The 16,518-nt window shown below is 67.0% G+C and overlaps 2 protein-coding genes and 1 long non-coding RNA gene across 4 annotated transcripts; all 3 read right to left on the bottom strand.

Moving 5' to 3' along the window:
• Positions 1–1,069: 1,069 nt before the first annotated feature.
• On the bottom strand, positions 1,070–5,399 carry Ccdc194 (coiled-coil domain containing 194). Its single transcript, XM_070008062.1, has 4 exons — positions 4,968–5,399; positions 2,300–2,396; positions 1,967–2,099; positions 1,070–1,718 (listed from the first exon to the last, which is right to left on the bottom strand). The coding sequence occupies exons 1-4, from the start codon at positions 5,397–5,399 to the stop codon at positions 1,553–1,555; spliced, it is 828 nt and encodes a 275-aa protein (XP_069864163.1). The 3' UTR covers positions 1,070–1,552.
• A 1,495-nt stretch (positions 5,400–6,894) lies between these two features.
• Positions 6,895–8,952, bottom strand: LOC138817626 (uncharacterized). The gene is made up of 3 exons (XR_011368906.1): positions 8,629–8,952; positions 8,109–8,337; positions 6,895–7,686 (listed from the first exon to the last, which is right to left on the bottom strand). It is a non-coding gene; the product is annotated as an uncharacterized lncRNA (long non-coding RNA).
• Positions 8,953–9,634: 682 nt separating this feature from the next.
• Positions 9,635–13,349, bottom strand: Bst2 (bone marrow stromal cell antigen 2). Of its 2 annotated transcripts, none has more exons than XM_070008099.1 (5): positions 13,047–13,349; positions 11,720–11,795; positions 11,558–11,618; positions 10,707–10,938; positions 9,635–9,811 (listed from the first exon to the last, which is right to left on the bottom strand). In XM_070008099.1, exons 1-4 carry the CDS (start codon positions 13,272–13,274, stop codon positions 10,725–10,727), a joined length of 579 nt encoding a protein of 192 aa, XP_069864200.1. In that variant the 5' UTR covers positions 13,275–13,349; the 3' UTR covers positions 9,635–9,811; positions 10,707–10,724. The 2 variants fall into 2 exon arrangements, with proteins under 2 accessions (XP_069864200.1, XP_069864201.1); XM_070008100.1 differs by having other exon boundaries at positions 9,646–9,811; positions 10,707–10,872; positions 13,047–13,339.
• Between the last annotated feature and the right edge of the window lie 3,169 nt (positions 13,350–16,518).

Genomic DNA, 16,518 nt, shown 5'->3' with positions numbered 1-16,518 from the left:
AGCAAAAGGACTGAGTTCAGCCCCCCACACATGCACGCATGCATGCACACACCTGCACTTTTCCTTGAACTCAGGGTCTAGGCACTGTCCCTGGGCTCTTTTGCTCAAGGCTAGTGCTCTACCACTTAAGCCACAGTACCACCTCCAATTTATTTTTTAACATATTCCCACCAACTTAACTCCTGGCACCCCCCACAGAGCCCAAGGCTGAGAGCAGCTTCCTTCCAAGTTATTTGGACAAAAGTCTGCCCGACTTGGCAGGTTTTCAAGGTACACAGACGCTGATCTTTATAAACTTCCCAATGATGTGTCCTGGAGAAGACTGGCTTTGACCATTTTTTGTGTTGTTGGTGGTGGTGGTTGTGGGGCTTGAACTCTGGGCCTGGGCACTGTCCGTCGGCTCTTCAGCTCAAGGTGAGTGACTTGAGCCACAGCGCCACTTCTGGTTTTCTGGTGGTTTATTGGAGATAAGAGTCTCACAGACTTTCCTGTACAGGCTGGCTTTGAACCTCAATCCTCAGATCTCAGCCTCCTGAGTAGCTAGGATGACAGGCATGAGCCACCAGCGCCTGGCTTGGCTTTGACCTTTTAAATATCTGTATAGTATTCCACAGTGTGTACAGATAGACACATTTAAACAATTCCCCAACGGACTAAATCAATATTTTCTAGGTTTTTTGTGTTTTTTGGGGGTCCGGTCGTGGGGCCTGAACTCTGGACCTGGGCGCTGTCCCTCAGCTCTTCAGCTCAAGGCAAGTGCTCTACCACTGAGCCACCTTCCCAGCCCCTCTAGTCTTTTTTTTTTTTTTTTAAACTTACCAAGAATGTGGTAATAAACGTTCTTATTCCCCTTCCCCGCCTCGTTTTCTCCTTTTTCATAGTTTGTCTTTCAGGGAAGTATGGAACTTTCACTTATCGACTTTCAGCATGCTTTGGTTATACAGCTTCTCCACTCTCCCAGCCCTCCTGACCACAAGGCAACCGTGTTCTGTTCCTGTGGACGCACACAGGCAGTTCCCGAAGCAGCCTTACACACACACACACACACACACACACACACACACACACGCAGAAAACAAGAAAAATGTATTTTAAAACAGGAAATTAAGGGTACAAGAACCTGTGATGTTGCTGCCCCGCCCCAGGTCCTTTTGCGGGGTTTGTACCTGGGGCTGGAGTCACTTAGCTCGGACCCCGGTCCTCCCGGGACGGAGCCTCCCTGGCCGGGCCGGGCCGGGCCTCGGGGCCGGGCACCTGGGGATCGGCGCTGTCTCTGGCTTTCCGCTCAAGGCTGGCGCTGAGCCGCCTGAGCCGCAGCTCCACCCAGCTTCGTGCGGTTCCCGGAGGCCGGCGTCCCGCGGCTTCCGGCCGGGCTGGCTTCGAACCGCGGCCTGGGCGGATGGCAGGCGGGGGCCCGGCGCCCGGCGCCGCTGCCCGTTCCCGGTGCCGTCCCCCGCGGTGGCCCGTCTCGCGGACAGGGTAAACTGAGGCCCGGGAGGCGGCCCGGCGGGCCTCAGTTTCCCCGTGCGCGCCGCGCGCTCCGCGGGGCCGCTTAGGTCCCGGCGCGGCCCGGCGCGGGCGGGGCGTCCGCGGGCCCCCAGCCCCCGGCGGCATTCCCGGCGGGGCCCCGCGGCTTCCCGCAGCCCTTCGCCAGTCCGCGGCGCCGCCCGGGCCGCGCGCCCCGGCGCGGGGGCCCCAGCTCGGCTTCCAGGGCGCGGCTGCGGGAGGGACGCGGGTCAGACCGAGACCGACCGGCCCGAGTCCCCGCCGCGCCCTCCGCTCCCGGCCCCGGGGACCCCAGGACCCTCACCCGAATTCCGACCCCCCCACCCCGGCTAAGTCACCCCCACGCGAGCTGAGCCGCCCTGCTCCACCCCCAACTGATGATTGGCCTGGACCCAGAGCCCTGCACGCCTATTGGTCAGGAGCCCCGTCCATCTGCGCTCGGGGCCCGCCCCCTACTCACACGCGCTCGCTGAGCACCGCCTCGCGGGCCGCGCAGGCCCCGCCTTCGGCCTCCGCCGCGCCTGCGCGCTCCAGCGCCTCGTCCCGCGCGAGCGCCGCGGCCGCGGCCGCCGCCTCCCAGCGCGCCAGGGCTTCTGCGGGGCGCGGGCCGGGGTCAGACCGCAGCTCCGCGCCCGCGGGCCTCGTCGGGAGCGGGCGCGCGCCCGGGAGGCGCGGTCACGCCAGCTCCGGTCGTTAGTGAGCTCTCCGGACTGTGCGGGCCGTGTGCGGGCTAGGGCGCCACGTGTCTGTCTAGGCGCCCGGAGGGACCCCCTTCCCCTGCACCCCAACACACCTGCCAGCGCCCCGTTCTCCCTCTGCATCCGGGTCCCCTGTGCTTCCGCCTCGTCCGCCTCACTCCGCAGCGTCTTCAGCTGCGTCTGGAGCTGGCTCTATGCGGGGGGGGGGGGGGGCGTGGTGAGCTGCGGGGCGCTGCGGGGCGGTGGGGCGCTGCGGGGCGGTGGGGCGCTGCGGGGCGGCGGGGCGCTGCGAGGCGCTGCGGGGCGGCGGGGCGCTGCGAGGCGGCGGGGGGGCTGGGGGTGACGCTGGGGGGGCGGGGGGCTGGGGGTGACGCGGGGGGGGCGGGGGGCTGGGGGTGACGATGGGGGCGGGGGGGCTGGGGGTGACGCGGGGGGGGCTGGGGGTGACGCGGGGGGGGCTGGGGTGACGCTGGGGGCGGCGGGGGGCTGGGGGTGACGCCTGGGGCGGCGGGGGGCTGGGGGTGACGCGGGGGGCGGCGGGGGACTGGGGTGACGCGGGGGGCGGCGGGGGGGCTGGGGTGACGCGGGGGGGGCGGTGGGGGTGACGATGGGGGCGGGGGGCTGGGGGTGACGCGGGGGGGCTGGGGGTGATGTGGGGGCGGCGGTGGGCTGGGGGTGACGCGGGGGGGGCTGGGGGTGACGCGGGGGGGGCGGGGGGCTGGGGGTGACGATGGGGGCGGGGGGGCTGGGGGTGACGCGGGGGGGGCTGGGGGTGACGCGGGGGGGGCTGGGGTGACGCTGGGGGCGGCGGGGGGCTGGGGGTGACGCCTGGGGCGGCGGGGGGCTGGGGGTGACGCCTGGGGCGGCGGGGGGCTGGGGGTGACGCGGGGGGGGCTGGGGTGACGCTGGGGGGGCGGTGGGGGGGCTGGGGTGACGCGGGGGGGGCGGGGGGCTGGGGGTGACGCGGGGGGGGCTGGGGTGACGCTGGGGGGGCGGTGGGGGGGCTGGGGGTGACGCGGGGGGGCGGGGGGCTGGGGGTGACGCGGGGGGCGGCGGGGGGCTGGGGTGACGCGGGGGGGGCGGCGGGGGGCTGGGGTGACGCTGGGGTGACGCTGGGGGCGGGGGGCGGCGGGGGGCTGGGGTGACGCTGGGGTGACGCTGGGGGCGGGGGGCGGCGGGGGGCTGGGGTGACGCGGGGGGCGGCGGGGGACTGGGGTGACGCGGGGGGCGGCGGGGGGGCTGGGGTGACGCGGGGGGGGCGGTGGGGGTGACGATGGGGGCGGGGGGCTGGGGGTGATGTGGGGGTGGCGGTGGGCTGGGGGTGACGCGGGGGGGGCTGGGGGTGACGCGGGGGGCGGCGGGGGGGCTGGGGTGACGCGGGGGGGGCGGGGGGCTGGGGGTGACGCGGGGGGGGCTGGGGTGACGCTGGGGGGGCGGTGGGGGGGCTGGGGGTGACGCGGGGGGGCGGGGGGCTGGGGGTGACGCGGGGGGCGGCGGGGGGCTGGGGTGACGCGGGGGGGGCGGCGGGGGGCTGGGGTGACGCTGGGGTGACGCTGGGGGCGGGGGGCGGCGGGGGGCTGGGGTGACGCTGGGGTGACGCTGGGGGCGGGGGGCGGCGGGGGGCTGGGGTGACGCGGGGGGCGGCGGGGGACTGGGGTGACGCGGGGGGCGGCGGGGGGGCTGGGGTGACGCGGGGGGGGCGGTGGGGGTGACGATGGGGGCGGGGGGCTGGGGGTGACGCGGGGGGGCTGGGGGTGATGTGGGGGCGGCGGGGGGGCTGGGGTGACGCGGGGGGGGCTGGGGTGACGCTGGGGGGGCGGTGGGGGTGACGATGGGGGCGGGGGGCTGGGAGAGGGACCCGGAGCTGCTGGGTTTCACCACGATGCTCCACTCGGGGACAAGTTCTGGTTAGGTCCCCGCTGGCCTCGAACCCCCGCCGCCTCCTCCCGGGCGGGGCCCGCGCCGTCCCGCGCCGGTGGGTTTGGTCGGCCGCGGGTCTGACCCTGGGCCTGGCCGCCCCTCAGCCCCTCCGCTCCAGGCCCGCGCTCTGCGCTCTGCGGCTGAGCCCTGCCGGCCCGGGGGACGGAGGCTGCGGAGCGGCGCGCGGGGCGGGGGGGCGGGGGGAGGGGGCGGGCCCGCCGGGGCGGAGGGCGGGGCGGGGGGAGGGGGGAGGGGCCCGCTGGAGAGCGCGGGGTGGGGGGGCGGGGCGGGCCCGGTGCTCCCCGCAGGGGCCAACTTTAGCCTCCTAATTACAGGTGACACCAGCGCCCTGCTCTGAAAATAGGGCGGCGGGAAGTGGGGGGAGGGTCCCGCCGTCCGTGGGGAGGGTCGCCCCGCCGCCCGTGGGGAGCGCCCCGCCGTCCGTGGGGAGGGTCCCGCCGTCCGTGGGGAGGGTCGCCCCGCCGCCCGTGGGGAGGGTCCCGCCAGCCCGGCCCGTGGGGAGCGCCCCGCCGTCCGTGGGGAGGGTCCCGCCGTCCGTGGGGAGGGTCGCCCCGCCGCCCGTGGGGAGGGTCGCCCCGCCGTCCGTGGGGAGGGTCGCCCCGCCGTCCGTGGGGAGGGTCGCCCCGCCGTCCGTGGGGAGGGTCCCGCCGTCCGTGGGGAGGGTCCCGCCGCCCGTGGGGAGGGTCGCCCCGCCGTCCGTGGGGAGGGTCCCGCCGTCCGTGGGGAGGGTCGCCCCGCCGCCCGTGGGGAGGGTCCCGCCGGCCCGGCCCGTGGGGAGGGTCGCCCCGCCGTCCGTGGGGAGGGTCCCGCCGGCCCGCTCACCTGGCGGCCCTCGCAGGCCCGCAGCGCCCGCTCCAACTCCCGCCGCGCGCGCTCCGCCCGCGCCAGCCGCGCCTCCAGGCCGCCCTCGCGCCGCGCGGCCTCCGCCAGCCGCCGCCGCAGCTCCTCCGCCTCGGGCGCGGGGCCCGGGGGCGGCGCCGAGGCCTCGGCCCCCGGCTCCGGGTCGGGCTCGGGCCCCGGCGGCGGCGGCTCCGGGCAGCGCGGCCCGCGGGCGGCGGCGGCCAGGTTCCAGGCCACGAGGGCCCCGGCCGCCGCGGCCGCCGCCAGGAACACGGCGGCCCCGCACAGGACCAGCGCCCGCCACGCGCGCCCGGGCCCCGGCCGGGCCTCCGACCCCCGCTCGGCCTTCAACCCCTTTCCCGCCTTGGACCCCGACCCCGGCCGGGCCTCCGACCCCGACCCCGGCCCGGCCATGCCCCGCCCGGCTCTGCCCGGCGCCACGGGCCTCTAATTGGCACCTCGGGCCGAGCGCCGGGCGGGCCGGCGGGGTGACCCCGGGTGGCCCCGGGCCGCCCACCCCGAGGCCCGGGCCCGCCCCCCCACGGCCGGCCGGCCTTCACGCGGGGCCGCAGCAGCTGTCGGACAGTAGCCGCGGCTTCTTCTCCCTCCTCTCTTGCCGGACCCTTTACTGGAAATAAGCCTTTTCTTTCTTCTTTGTACCTGGATGTCTGTGTGGCTTTCTGGCACTGGCTGGGTCACCTCTCCCTGGCTGGTGTCCCCCCCTCTAGCAGCCCAGGACCCCATCAGCTCCCGGGGCTCTACCTGACTGAGGGGGGGGGGTTAACAGGTGCCAAACCCAGCGCTTCCCTGTTCAGCCAAAGCACAGGCAGCTCTGGGAAGAGCATCTGCTCTGCTCATTCCAGATGAAGAAAGACTGAGAGGCAAGTCACATGCCTGGGACTCAGGAGTGGACACACTCTGCAGCCAGATCTCCTGGGGCGCGGCCACCCCAGAGAAGAAGGGAAACTGATGCCCACATGAGGCTCTGGGACCCACCCAGGTCATTCACCTGACCAGTAACTTCCTGACCTCAAGGGGCCTTAGTCCTTGTGGGTGGGGCAGGATGGGAAAATGAGGCACGGTGGACAGCAGCCTGGAAGTCAGGACACAGAAGCATCATCTTCTTTGCTCTAACCCCCGGCACCCTTTCATCAGCTGGAGTATTAAGAAAAAAAAAAAGGCAAAAGCAGCTTCTCCATCTGACCTTGCCCGCTGGCCCCTAACAATCAGTGTGTGAGACCGGACATCATAATAATAAATTTAAAAAACAAACAAAAATGTATCCTGGAGAAACAAATACTTGAAAAATGGCCCCTCTAGGCAAAAAGTGTTTATCTACAAGGATAAACATCTGTGGCTGGAGGAATTCCTTATCTCAAGGGTAAACACCAGCTTTTAAATATTTGGCAGGCTGAGAATGTGGCTTAGCAGTAGCATGCTTGCCTAGCCTGTATAAAGCTCTGGGTTTGATTCCTCAGTACCACATACCGGAAGTGGCCCTGTGGCTCCAGTGTAGAGGCTAGCCTTGAGCAAAAGAAGCTCGGTACAGATCAGTTTCAGAGACCCTGAGCCCAAGGGGTCGAAGTGTGACAAGGAGGTGATTAAGAGCAGAGATAGCCCGGTGCAGTGGCTGCCTGTCGTCCCAGCTACTCAGGAGGTGAGATCTAAGGATGGTGGTTTGAAACCAGCCCAGGCAGGAAAGTCATGAGACTCATCTCCAATAAGCCAGTCAAAAAACTCAATGCTTATCTCATATAATCTGATATATGTTTCTGCAGCTGTGTCTGCTGCTCTAGTAACTGGCTAATAATGCTCAGAAAGTAAAGATATTGGGGGGGGGAGGATGGGAAGGGGAAACAAAGGAGAAGGCTGCAATGCTTGATAAGAAAAGTACTCATTATCTTGCCCATGTAATTGTAACCCCTCTGTACAGTATTTTCACAATAAAAAAATAATTTGTAAAATACTAGAAAATAAAAAAGTAAACATATGTCTTCATATTCAGTTTCCAGCAAGAAATACAGAACACACTGCAGGCACCCAATGCATTATTGAAGATTTTACCAAGCCTTTCCTGGAAGAATTAGTAGATAATGATTAAATCACAATATGCATTTCTCCTGTCCTCTTACCCCACTATACTGAATACATGTTAAGAACTGGTTACAGGAGGGGGTAACAATGCTCAATAGGAAGTGTGCTCATTACCTTGCTCATGTAGTTGTAACCCTCTGTATAGTATCTTTACAATAAAAAATTAAAAAAAAAAAGAACTGGTTACATAGGAATTTCCAGAAATGAAAAGCACCATACTGGCTTATTCTACACTTTTTTCTATGCAGACTTCCCTCCACCCTTCTGTGCTCATCTGGCTGCCCTGTAGGAATCTCTGGCTGGGTTTTGCAAAGGAAGGTATTAGTAATGTACGCCATAATTCTGCTAGGTGACGGTGTCTGCTTCCAGGCTTCAGCGCTTGCAAGAGTATGATAATGCTGTCTTTATCTTCATCCCTTGAGGTTTCAACATGGAAGTTTTTGAAGTGTTTGTTTGAATATTCTTTATTCCCGATCCACAGTATTAGAAATAAAGTTATTATTACTAGCTGGAAGTTAAGTGTTCCTACTTCATTGTGCTTTCATCTTGGCATAAGATTCCCTTTGGACCTTGGTCTGTAGCCAGACACATCTGTCCTTTGGCATGTCTGAAACAGATGTTATGATAAATTTCATTATTCAGGGCTGGGAAGGTGGCTCAGTGGTAGAGTGCTTGCCTCGCATGCACGAGGACCTGGGTTTGATTCCTCAGCACCACAGAAGCAGAAAAGGCTGGAAGGGGGGCTGTGGCTCAAAGTGGTAGAGCGCTAGCCTTGAGCTGAAGAGCTGAGGGACAGCGCCCAGGCCCAGAGTTCAGGCCCCACGACTGGTAAAAAAACCTGTTCACATAACACTGACCTGGCGGTTGTCATATAAACACCCCTGCTGTGAATGTGCCCCAGACTTCCTGCTTGTCTGTTGTCTGTCTGTCTGCTTACTCAATAAAGCTCTGCTAAGTTTCCTTAGCATTATAACTCGTCCACACTTTCTTATTCTTCCATCAAAGTTAAGGATTCCAAGGGACACATACCTACTTTCAGAGGGCAACTGTCAGCGTCCATCAGGGCCGGGTGACACCAGGCTCCCATGAAACCACGGGGTCCCACTTCGCAGCCAGGAGTCAGCACAATTGATGGCTGGAGGACTGACCCCACCCTGTTTTGCCAGGTGCTCACAGACACCAGCAAGCCACCAAAGACACGCACACACTCCCGGACACACTGCATTGTGGGCCTGGCCTATAAGGCTCTGAGACCACTCTGTGAGGCCAAGAAAGGGTTAAGAGGGTGAAAGTCAAACTGTCTGGGCAGGACAGATGTGGAGCTGTGTGAACATTAAAAAGCGTGAGACCTTGGATGAGGGGCACTTACCCGCGTCTCTGCCTGCACCTGCAGTCACCCACCGCCCACTATATTCAGGTAGCCCCAGTCTGCTTGCTCAGACCCTATGAAACCCCTAGCTCCAGCCCTGCCCCTGACACACAATCCCCAAGCCCTAGGGAAGGCTGTGTCCGTGTCCCTTGCTACTCTATCTCAATAAACAGTACTCACCTGTGGAAGGTCACGTCTGACCTGTTTCCTTCCTTTCTCCTCCTTTTTCCTAACAATGGTCACAGACTCAGTGGAGCCAACAGAACAGCAGGGGGTTCAGGAGGCTGGTCTGGGGTTTGCTCCCCATCCCGGGTTTAGGGTATGGTCCGTCAATCCAGTAACTGGAAGTACAGGCAGGTTGTTTCCTCTAGCAGCACTTTAACTGCCTCTTACTCAGAACAAGTATTTAAAACGTAACACTTTGCATGATGATGAGGGGAAGAGCAGCCTGGCAAATTTATCCTCCCCTGTGTCAGCCATCAAGGTCCTGGTTTTCCAGGGAAACAGCTGGTTTCTGCATGGCTGAGTGGGGAGGAGAAAAGAAGGAAGGAAGGAAGGAAGGAGGGAAGGAAGGAAGGAAGGAAGGAAGGAAGGAAGGAAGGAAGGAAGGGAGGGAGGGAGAGGAAGATTGGTTCCCAGGCCTGAGAGGCTGACCCGGACTGGGGAGCGAGGGCCTGGGGCTTGAGGGGTAGAGGAGCTGGGGCAGCGGCGGAGGTGGGCGACCAGGGGGGCTGGGAGGGGCAGCTCGGGGTCCCCATGGGAACGTCGGGGCCTTGTTCGTTCCACTAACCATCTGAGCACTGGACCCGAAGTCTCTGCCCCAGGACTGCTGGCCTGTACCAGGGACAGGAAATGGTGTGGGGAAAAGCTGGGATTCCAGGAGGCTCTGGAGGAAGGGAGATAAGAGAGAGGAAAGGGCAGGAGGTGGGTCAAGGGTCCGAGGGGTTGTGGCTCCCAGTGCTGGAGGACTCTAGAAGAGGGTTCCCTAAGGCGGATACCGTAGATAAGTAGGAGTTCGGGATGGGGAAGGCCTGGACAGGTGTGGAAGACCCAGTTTCAGACCCAGGCCGGAACTCCCTGTGGGAGGCAGGGCAGGGGCCCAGGGTGCGCGGGGCCCTGGGAGCGGGGAGGGAGGAGGCGCCGGGGCAGGGCGCACAGGACACTTCAGGCCTTAGAGTCGGTGGTAACTTTATTCGGTGACAGTGACCCCCCCCAGTGGACAGCGGGTGCCCCCGCCCCGACCCCAAGCTGCATTCCTGCTCCGCAGAATTCCCCCTCCCCTCCCACCCCGACTGTCCCGCCGGCCCGAGAACCCCAGAAGGCAAAAGCTGACGGAACCGGATCACAGCGGGCAGGGTGTGACCTAGGAGACAGGAAGAGAGGGACTCAGCGCGCAGGCCCCGCCCGCACCGGCCCCGCCTCCAGGAGCAGAGCCACGCCCACACAGACCCCGCCCACACAGACCCGCCTCCAGGAGCAGGGCCACGCCCACGCAGACCCGCCTCCAGGAGCAGAGCCCCGCCCACAAAGACCCGCCTCCAGGAGCAGAACCCCGCCCACACAGACCCGCCTCCAGGAGCAGGGCCACGCCCACACAGACCCCGCCCACGCAGACCCGCCTCCAGGAGCAGAACCCCGCCCACAAGACCCGCCTCCAGGAGCAGAGCCACGCCCACACAGACCCCGCCCACACCAGCCCCGCCTCCAGGAGCAGAGCCCCGCCCACAAGACCCGCCTCCAGGAGCAGAGCCACGCCCACGCAGACCCGCCCACACAGACCCGCCTCCAGGAGCAGAACCCCGCCCACACCGGCCCCGCCTCCAGGAGCATGGCCACGCCCACGCAGACCCCGCCCACACAGACCCGCCTCCAGGAGCAGAGCCCCGCCCACACCGGCCCCGCCTCCAGGAGCAGAGCCACGCCCACACAGACCCCGCCCACACAGACCCGCCTCCAGGAGCAGAACCCCGCCCACACCGGCCCCGCCTCCAGGAGCAGGGCCACGCCCACGCAGACCCCGCCCACGCAGACCCGCCTCCAGGAGCAGAGCCCCGCCCACAAGACCCGCCTCCAGGAGCAGGGCCCCGCCCACACAGGCCCGCCTGCAGCTGAGCAGGACCCCGCCCACACATCCCAGTCCCGACCTCCCACTGGCCCAGCCTGCCCATGCCCCGCCTCTTGGAGCGAGTCCCCGCCCCCAAGGACCACGCTCCCCTCCCCTGACCCCCGCCGCCCCGGCCCCGCGCGCCCCTCCTCACCCGCTGCTTGCTGCGGTCTCAGGACCGCGGAGCGCCCAGGCTCAGGAGCAGAAGGCCTGCGGTCACCAGGAGGCCAGGGGCGGCCGGGCCGCGGGCCGCGCTGCGCTCCGCGCTGGGCTCGGGTCCCAGGGTAGAGGCCTCGGCCTTTGCCGTCGTCGTCGGGGTCCTGGGGGCAGAGGCCGCGCGGCTGCGGAGCTGCTCCGGCGACCGCCGCGCGGAGTCGCGGTCCTGTCTGGGGTCGGGGTCCTGTCTAGGGGCGGGTCCCATCTGGGGCGGGTCCTTCTGGGGGAGGGTCCTGTCTGGGGGCGGGTCCGGTCTGGGGGCGGGGTCACCTGGGGCGGGTCCTTCTGGGGGCGGGTCCTTCTGGGGGCGGGGTCACTCGGGGCGGGTCCTTCTAGGGGCGGGTCCTGTCTGGGGGCGGGGTCACCTGGGGGCGGGTCCTATCTGGGACGGGTCCTGTCTGGGGGCGAGGCCACCCGGGGGCGGGTCCTTCTAGGGGCGGGGTCACCTGGGGCGGGTCCTGTCTGGGGGCGGGTCCTGTCTGGGGGCGAGGCCACCCGGGGGCGGGTCCTTCTGGGGGCGGGTCCTTCTGGGGGCGGGGTCACCTGGGGGCGGGTCCTATCTGGGGCGGGTCCTGTCTGGGGGCGAGGCCACCCGGGGGCGGGTCCTGTCTGGGGGCGGGTCCTGTCTGGGGGCGAGGCCACCCGGGGGCGGGTCCTTCTGGGGGCGGGTCCTGTCTGGGGGCGAGGACACCCGGAGGCGGGCCCTTCTGGGGGCGGGTCCTGTCTGGGGGCGGGTCCTTCTGGGGGCGGGGTCACCTGTCCCGTCTGCGGGGTGGGCGGGTCTCCGACCTGAGCCGCTGCAGTTCGGCCTCAGCGTCCCGCAGCCTCCGCCTCAGCCTCGCGTTCTCCTCTGGGAGGCGGGGGAGGGGGGCGGTGAGGAGGAGGGAGGTCTGGCCCGACCGGGACCCTGTCCACGTCCCCCCGGCCCCGTCCGCCCCGCCGCCCCCTCACCCCGGAGGCTCCGGATCTGCTCCTGCCGCTCGCGGTTCTCGGAGTGCGTCCTCTCCAGGTCGGCGGCCACAGCGTCCTGGAGACGCCACAGGGTCAGGCGCTTGCGGGGCCGGGCGGGGCGGGGCGAAGCTGGGCGTGCGGGGCCGGGGGGGGGGGATGGCGGGGCGGGACGTGCGGGGCCCCGGCGGGGGGGGCGAGGCTGGGCGTGCGGGGCCGGGGGGGGTGGAGGGGGGAGGATGGCGGTGGGGGGGACGGCGGGGCGGGACGTGCGGGGCCCCGGCGGGGGGGGCGAGGCTGGGCGTGCGGGGCCGGGGGGGGTGGAGGGGGGAGGATGGCGGTGGGGGGGACGGCGGGGCGGGACGTGCGGGGCCCCGGCGGGGGGGGCGAGGCTGGGCGTGCGGGGCGGGGGGGGGTGGCGGGGGGGGATGGCGGGGCGGGACGTGCGGGGCCCCAGCGGGGGGGGGCGAGGCTGGGCTTGCGGGGCGGGGGGGGACGGCGGGGGGGGGCGAGGCTGGGCGTGCGGGGCCGGGGGGGGGTGGCGGGGGGGGGGACGGCGGGGCGGGACGTGCGGGGCCCCGGCGGGGGGGGCGAGGCTGGGCATGCGGGGCCGGGGGGGGATGGCGGGGGGGGGATGGCGGGGGGGACGGCGGGGGGGGGCGAGGCTGGGCGTGCGGGGCCGGGGGGGGGGATGGCGGGGGGGATGGCGGGGGGGACGGCGGGGCGGGACGTGCGGGGCCCCGGCGGGGGGGGGCGAGGCTGGGCGTGCGGGGCGGGGGGGGTGGAGGGGGGAGGATGGCGGGGGGGGGACGGCGGGGCGGGACGTGCGGGGCCCCAGCGGGGGGGGGCGAGGCTGGGCTTGCGGGGCGGGGGGGACGGCGGGGGGGGCGAGGCTGGGCGTGCGGGGCCGGGGGGGAGTGGCGGGGGGGTGGTGGCGGGGGGGGACGGCGGGGCGGGACGTGCGGGGCCCCGGCGGGGGGGGCAAGGCTGGGCGTGCGGGGCCGGGGAACGGGTGCGGCCCGGGCTCAGGCCCTCGGATCCGCGCGGGACGAGCGTCCGGTCCTCCGAGGCTGGGCCCCGAACGCTTCCGGGACCTCCGGACGGAAGTTTCCAGCGCCCCTCTCCCCGCGGCCGCGGGGCAGTGGCGGGGGCCGGGCCCCTTCCCTCGGGGCTGTCGGGGGATCGGGTCCCACCGGCGGCTCCCCCCTCCGAGCCCCGGCGGCTGCGGGTCGCGGTGCGGGGTCCGGCCCTCCCGTCGGTGGGCGGTGTCGCGGGCCCCCGCCGTCGGGGACGGTTTCTGGCTCCCCCCGCCCCCCGCGCCCCGGTTTACCAGAGTCCGGTTGCAGGCGCGGGCGCGGTCCCGGAGCGCGGGGTCCTCCCCGCAGCCGCGGGCGGGGGCGCAGCGGGCCCGCACCACGCCCAGCGCCGCGGCCAGGCCGCCCGCGAGCAGCAGCAGCAGCAGCAGCGCCGCCCGCCCGCAGCCGCGCGGGGCCTCCCGGGGCCACGGGCCTGCGGGGGCCGCGGGCGCGGGCGGCCGGTGGTACAGCGCGGGCGCCATGCGGGTCCGGCCGGCGCTGGTCCCCGCCACGCGTCGCCTCCGCGCGCCCGGCCGCCAATGGCCGCTGACCTCCGCCCCGCTGACCCCCGCGCCCCCGCTGACCCCGCCCCGCCCGGCCGCTGGGTTTCGGTTTCCCGGAGGGGGCGGCCCCGCGTCCCGCCCCGCGTCCCGCCCCGCGTCCCGCCGCGCGCGCCGCTCCGGCCCGGGGAAACTGTGGCGGGGCGCCTGCGCCTCCCTCGGGGGCCGGAGTCGTTTGAGGAAACTGAGGCTCAGACACGGAGCGGCCGGCTGCGGGTCAGAGACGGCGGGACCGAGCCTTCCCCCGGGACTGACACTGTCTGTCTGTCTGCAAGCCTCCCCAGGCGTGTGTCCCTTCACCCCAAGGACTGACACTGTTTGTCTGTCTGTCTGTCTGTCTTTCTGCAAGCCTCCCCAGGGGTGTGTCCCTTCACCCCAAGGACTGACACTGTTTGTCTGTCTGTCTGTCTGTCTGCAAGCCTCCCCAGGGGTGTGTCCCTTCACCCCAAGGACTGACTTGTCTGATAGTTTAACAAAGATTAATTGGACTTTGCCAGAGAACCACGCAGACATCAGGAACAGAGGGAAAGCGGCCTGCGGGGCCCCTTCGCACAGGAAGTGGCTGGCTGTGGTCCGAGGTGCCCCTGAGGGGTTAGGAGGGGCTGGGGGGGACCCCGGTGAGGACGTGAGGGCCAGGGCTCCATCATGGAGGGCCCGCAGCTGCCCGACCCGTCGCTCTAAGGGGCTCCCGCTGCCTCGTGGTGGCAGCTGCCCCAGGCAGTGCCTTCCCAGGGTACCGGCTGGTGCTGCCTAGGAAGGGAGCGTACCAAGCTGTGGAGAAGGGAAGGAGTGGACTCAGTTCACTAACACTGTCTGTCTGTCTGTCTGTCCGTCCAGTGCTGGCCCCACACTTCTTAGTTCAGGGACCAGGGTCTGGAAGTGCAGGAAGTCACACCAGGTGTGATGGGAGTCCAGGCAAAGCACTTGTCTATGCACAGCATGGAGGCCAGACCTCCAGCCTCACCCCAGCCACACCCCAGCGGCCTGAGGGGCTGCGTGCGCGCCCACACTCCGCCAGGGTGCCCCTGCCCTTGCGCGTGTCTGTCTGTTTGCCTGCTTGTTTAGGCACTCAGGGAAGCTCTGTCACGTGCTCTTAACCCCCGGGACTTGTCCACAAGTCCTGATTCTGCGATCCAAGTCAAGGGCCCTAAGAGTTCCGACATGTCCAGGGAAAGGAGGCTCAGTGGGCCTGGGGCAGGATAGGTGGGGGAAAGTGAGGCATGGCGGCCGTGGCCAGCCAGGTCAGAATCAGCACTGCCTGTGGGTACATGGAGGCTCTGTCTGCTGTGTGTGTGTGTGTGTGTGTGTGTGTGTTTGGGTCCGGTTGTGGGGCCTGAACTATGGGCCTGGGCACTGTCCCTCAGCTCTTCACCTCAAGGCAAGCACTCTACCACTGAGCCACCTTCCCAGCCCCTCTGTCTGCTTTGTGTGAGCCCTCACACTCCTTCCAAGGCCCCAGGAAACAAGACCAGCAGCTCCCTCCACCAGATCTTCCTGTGGGCTCCAGGGCATCAGTGTGCTCTGAAAACCAAAAGACACGCCAGGTGCCGGTGGCTCACACCTGTCATCCCAGCTACTCAGGAGGCTGAGATCTGAGGATCGAGGTTCAAAGCCAGCCCGGGCAGGAAAGTCCATGAGACTCTTATCTCCAATAAACCAGTAGAAAACTGGAAGTGGTGCTATGGCTCAAGCAGTAGAGCGCTTGCCTTGAGCTGAAGGGCTCAGGGACAGCGCCCAGGCCCAGAGTTCAAGACCCACAACTGACCAAAAAAAAAAGGACATCAAGAAAGGAAAAAAGAGACTTGTATCCCAAAAAGCAGATTCTGGGGAAAACAGTTTCTTTTGCATCAGAAGTCAGGAGCCTGGGACTGAGCCCCCAAGTGCAGCACTGAAACATGGCTCTGTTCTGGGTGCAGTGTGGAGGGCTTCCTGTTGGTGGCCAAGGGAGCCAAGTTCACTGCCTCTGATGGCGGTGGCCAGCCTGCCTGATAGGCGGGGAGCCGGTGGTCTGGTGGTCCCTTCAGCCACAGCTTGACCACAACCCAGATTCACGTGTATTGGCCATGTCCAGGTGTCTGTGCTCAGCTGGGCTAGGGGACCCCAGCCTTCTGGGAGGCCTGGAGGAGTCCCCCAGGCTGGGTGTCCCCTGGACCTCTGCAGTGGCTCCAGAACAAGGACTGTGGGAGAGTCTGGGGGCAAGGCCAGGGCCTTTGTTTGGGGATGAGTCTCACGGACTTTCCTGTCCCAGCCAGCTTCAAACCTGTATCATCAGATCCCAAGCTCAGGAGCAGCTGGGATTACAGGTGTGGATCGCAGAGCCCAGACAGAGCCTGGTTCTTATCTCCTGCAAACAAGACTTGAGACATTTTAGGGCACATACAAGAAAGGTCCAAGCCAAGAGCCAGAAAGTATGCGAGTGACACACATGATCCAAGTCAGACATGGCACCAAAACGTGGTATGGGGGATTCTGTTGGGGTTGAGAGGGAAGTTCAGAACCCTCACACACATGATCCAAGTCAGACATGGCACCAAAACGTGGTATGGGGGATTCTGTTGGGGTTGAGAGGGAAGTTCAGAACCCTCACACACTTCCTGCTTTGACATGAGTCTGGGCAGGACTAATGAAGATAGCAGGCACAGCTTGGGCTGAGAACAACGAGGAGACAGAGAGGCCTGTGCACTACAGTCAGGACACACAGCACGAGCTAGTCTCTGTCTACTTTAAGCAGTTCCAGTGTAAATGTTTTTTTTTTTTTTTTGTCAGTCGTGGGCTTGAACTCTGGGTCTGGGCGCTGTCCCTCAGCTCTTCAGCTCAAGGTGAGCGCTCTACCACTGGAGCCACAGCGCCGCTTTTGGTTTTCTGGTGGTTTATTGGAGATAAGTCTCACAGGCTTTCCTGCCCGTGCTGGCTTGGAACCTCGATCCTCAGATCTCAGCCTCCAGAGTAGCTAGGAGGACAGCATGAGCTCCCGGTGCCCGGCTGGAACTGTCGTGTCAGACTCCCATTGTAAGTAAACTTTTTGAGTAAGTGGAGTATGAATAAAGAGCCAGAAGGTGAACTCCACAGACCAGCAGGTTTCATTCAAGTTGTACACTTGGGAAGGGCAACCAGGCCTCCCCCAGAGCCTGGCAGTGGGGGAGATGGCACCCACACAGCTGATTCC

The sequence above is a fragment of the Dipodomys merriami genome, unplaced genomic scaffold (genome assembly GCF_024711535.1).
Source record: "Dipodomys merriami isolate MVZ:Mamm:240054 unplaced genomic scaffold, mDipMer1.0.p SCAF_70, whole genome shotgun sequence".
Lineage (NCBI taxonomy): Eukaryota > Metazoa > Chordata > Mammalia > Rodentia > Heteromyidae > Dipodomys > Dipodomys merriami.
Note: the sequence above shows the minus strand (reverse complement) of the source record. Positions and strands in the feature narration are given on the sequence as shown.

Bases quoted from the DNA above. Each gene is read 5' to 3' on its own strand.
- Ccdc194 (XM_070008062.1), bottom strand. From the start codon at position 5,399: ATGGCCGGGCCGGGGTCGGGGTCGGAGGCCCGGCCGGGGTCGGGGTCC. The intron at 2,100-2,299 runs GTGTGTTGGGGT...CGCGCCCCGCAG, and splicing joins GGAGAACGGGGCGCTGGCAG to AAGCCCTGGCGCGCTGGGAG. The intron at 1,719-1,966 runs GTGAGTAGGGGG...TCCCTCCCGCAG, and splicing joins GCGGTGCTCAGCGAGCGCGT to CCGCGCCCTGGAAGCCGAGC.
- Bst2 (XM_070008099.1), bottom strand. From the start codon at position 13,274: ATGGCGCCCGCGCTGTACCACCGGCCGCCCGCGCCCGCGGCCCCCGCA. The intron at 11,796-13,046 runs GTAAACCGGGGC...TGGCGTCTCCAG, and splicing joins GCGCCTGCAACCGGACTCTG to GACGCTGTGGCCGCCGACCT. The intron at 11,619-11,719 runs GTGAGGGGGCGG...CCCGCCTCCCAG, and splicing joins GCAGATCCGGAGCCTCCGGG to AGGAGAACGCGAGGCTGAGG.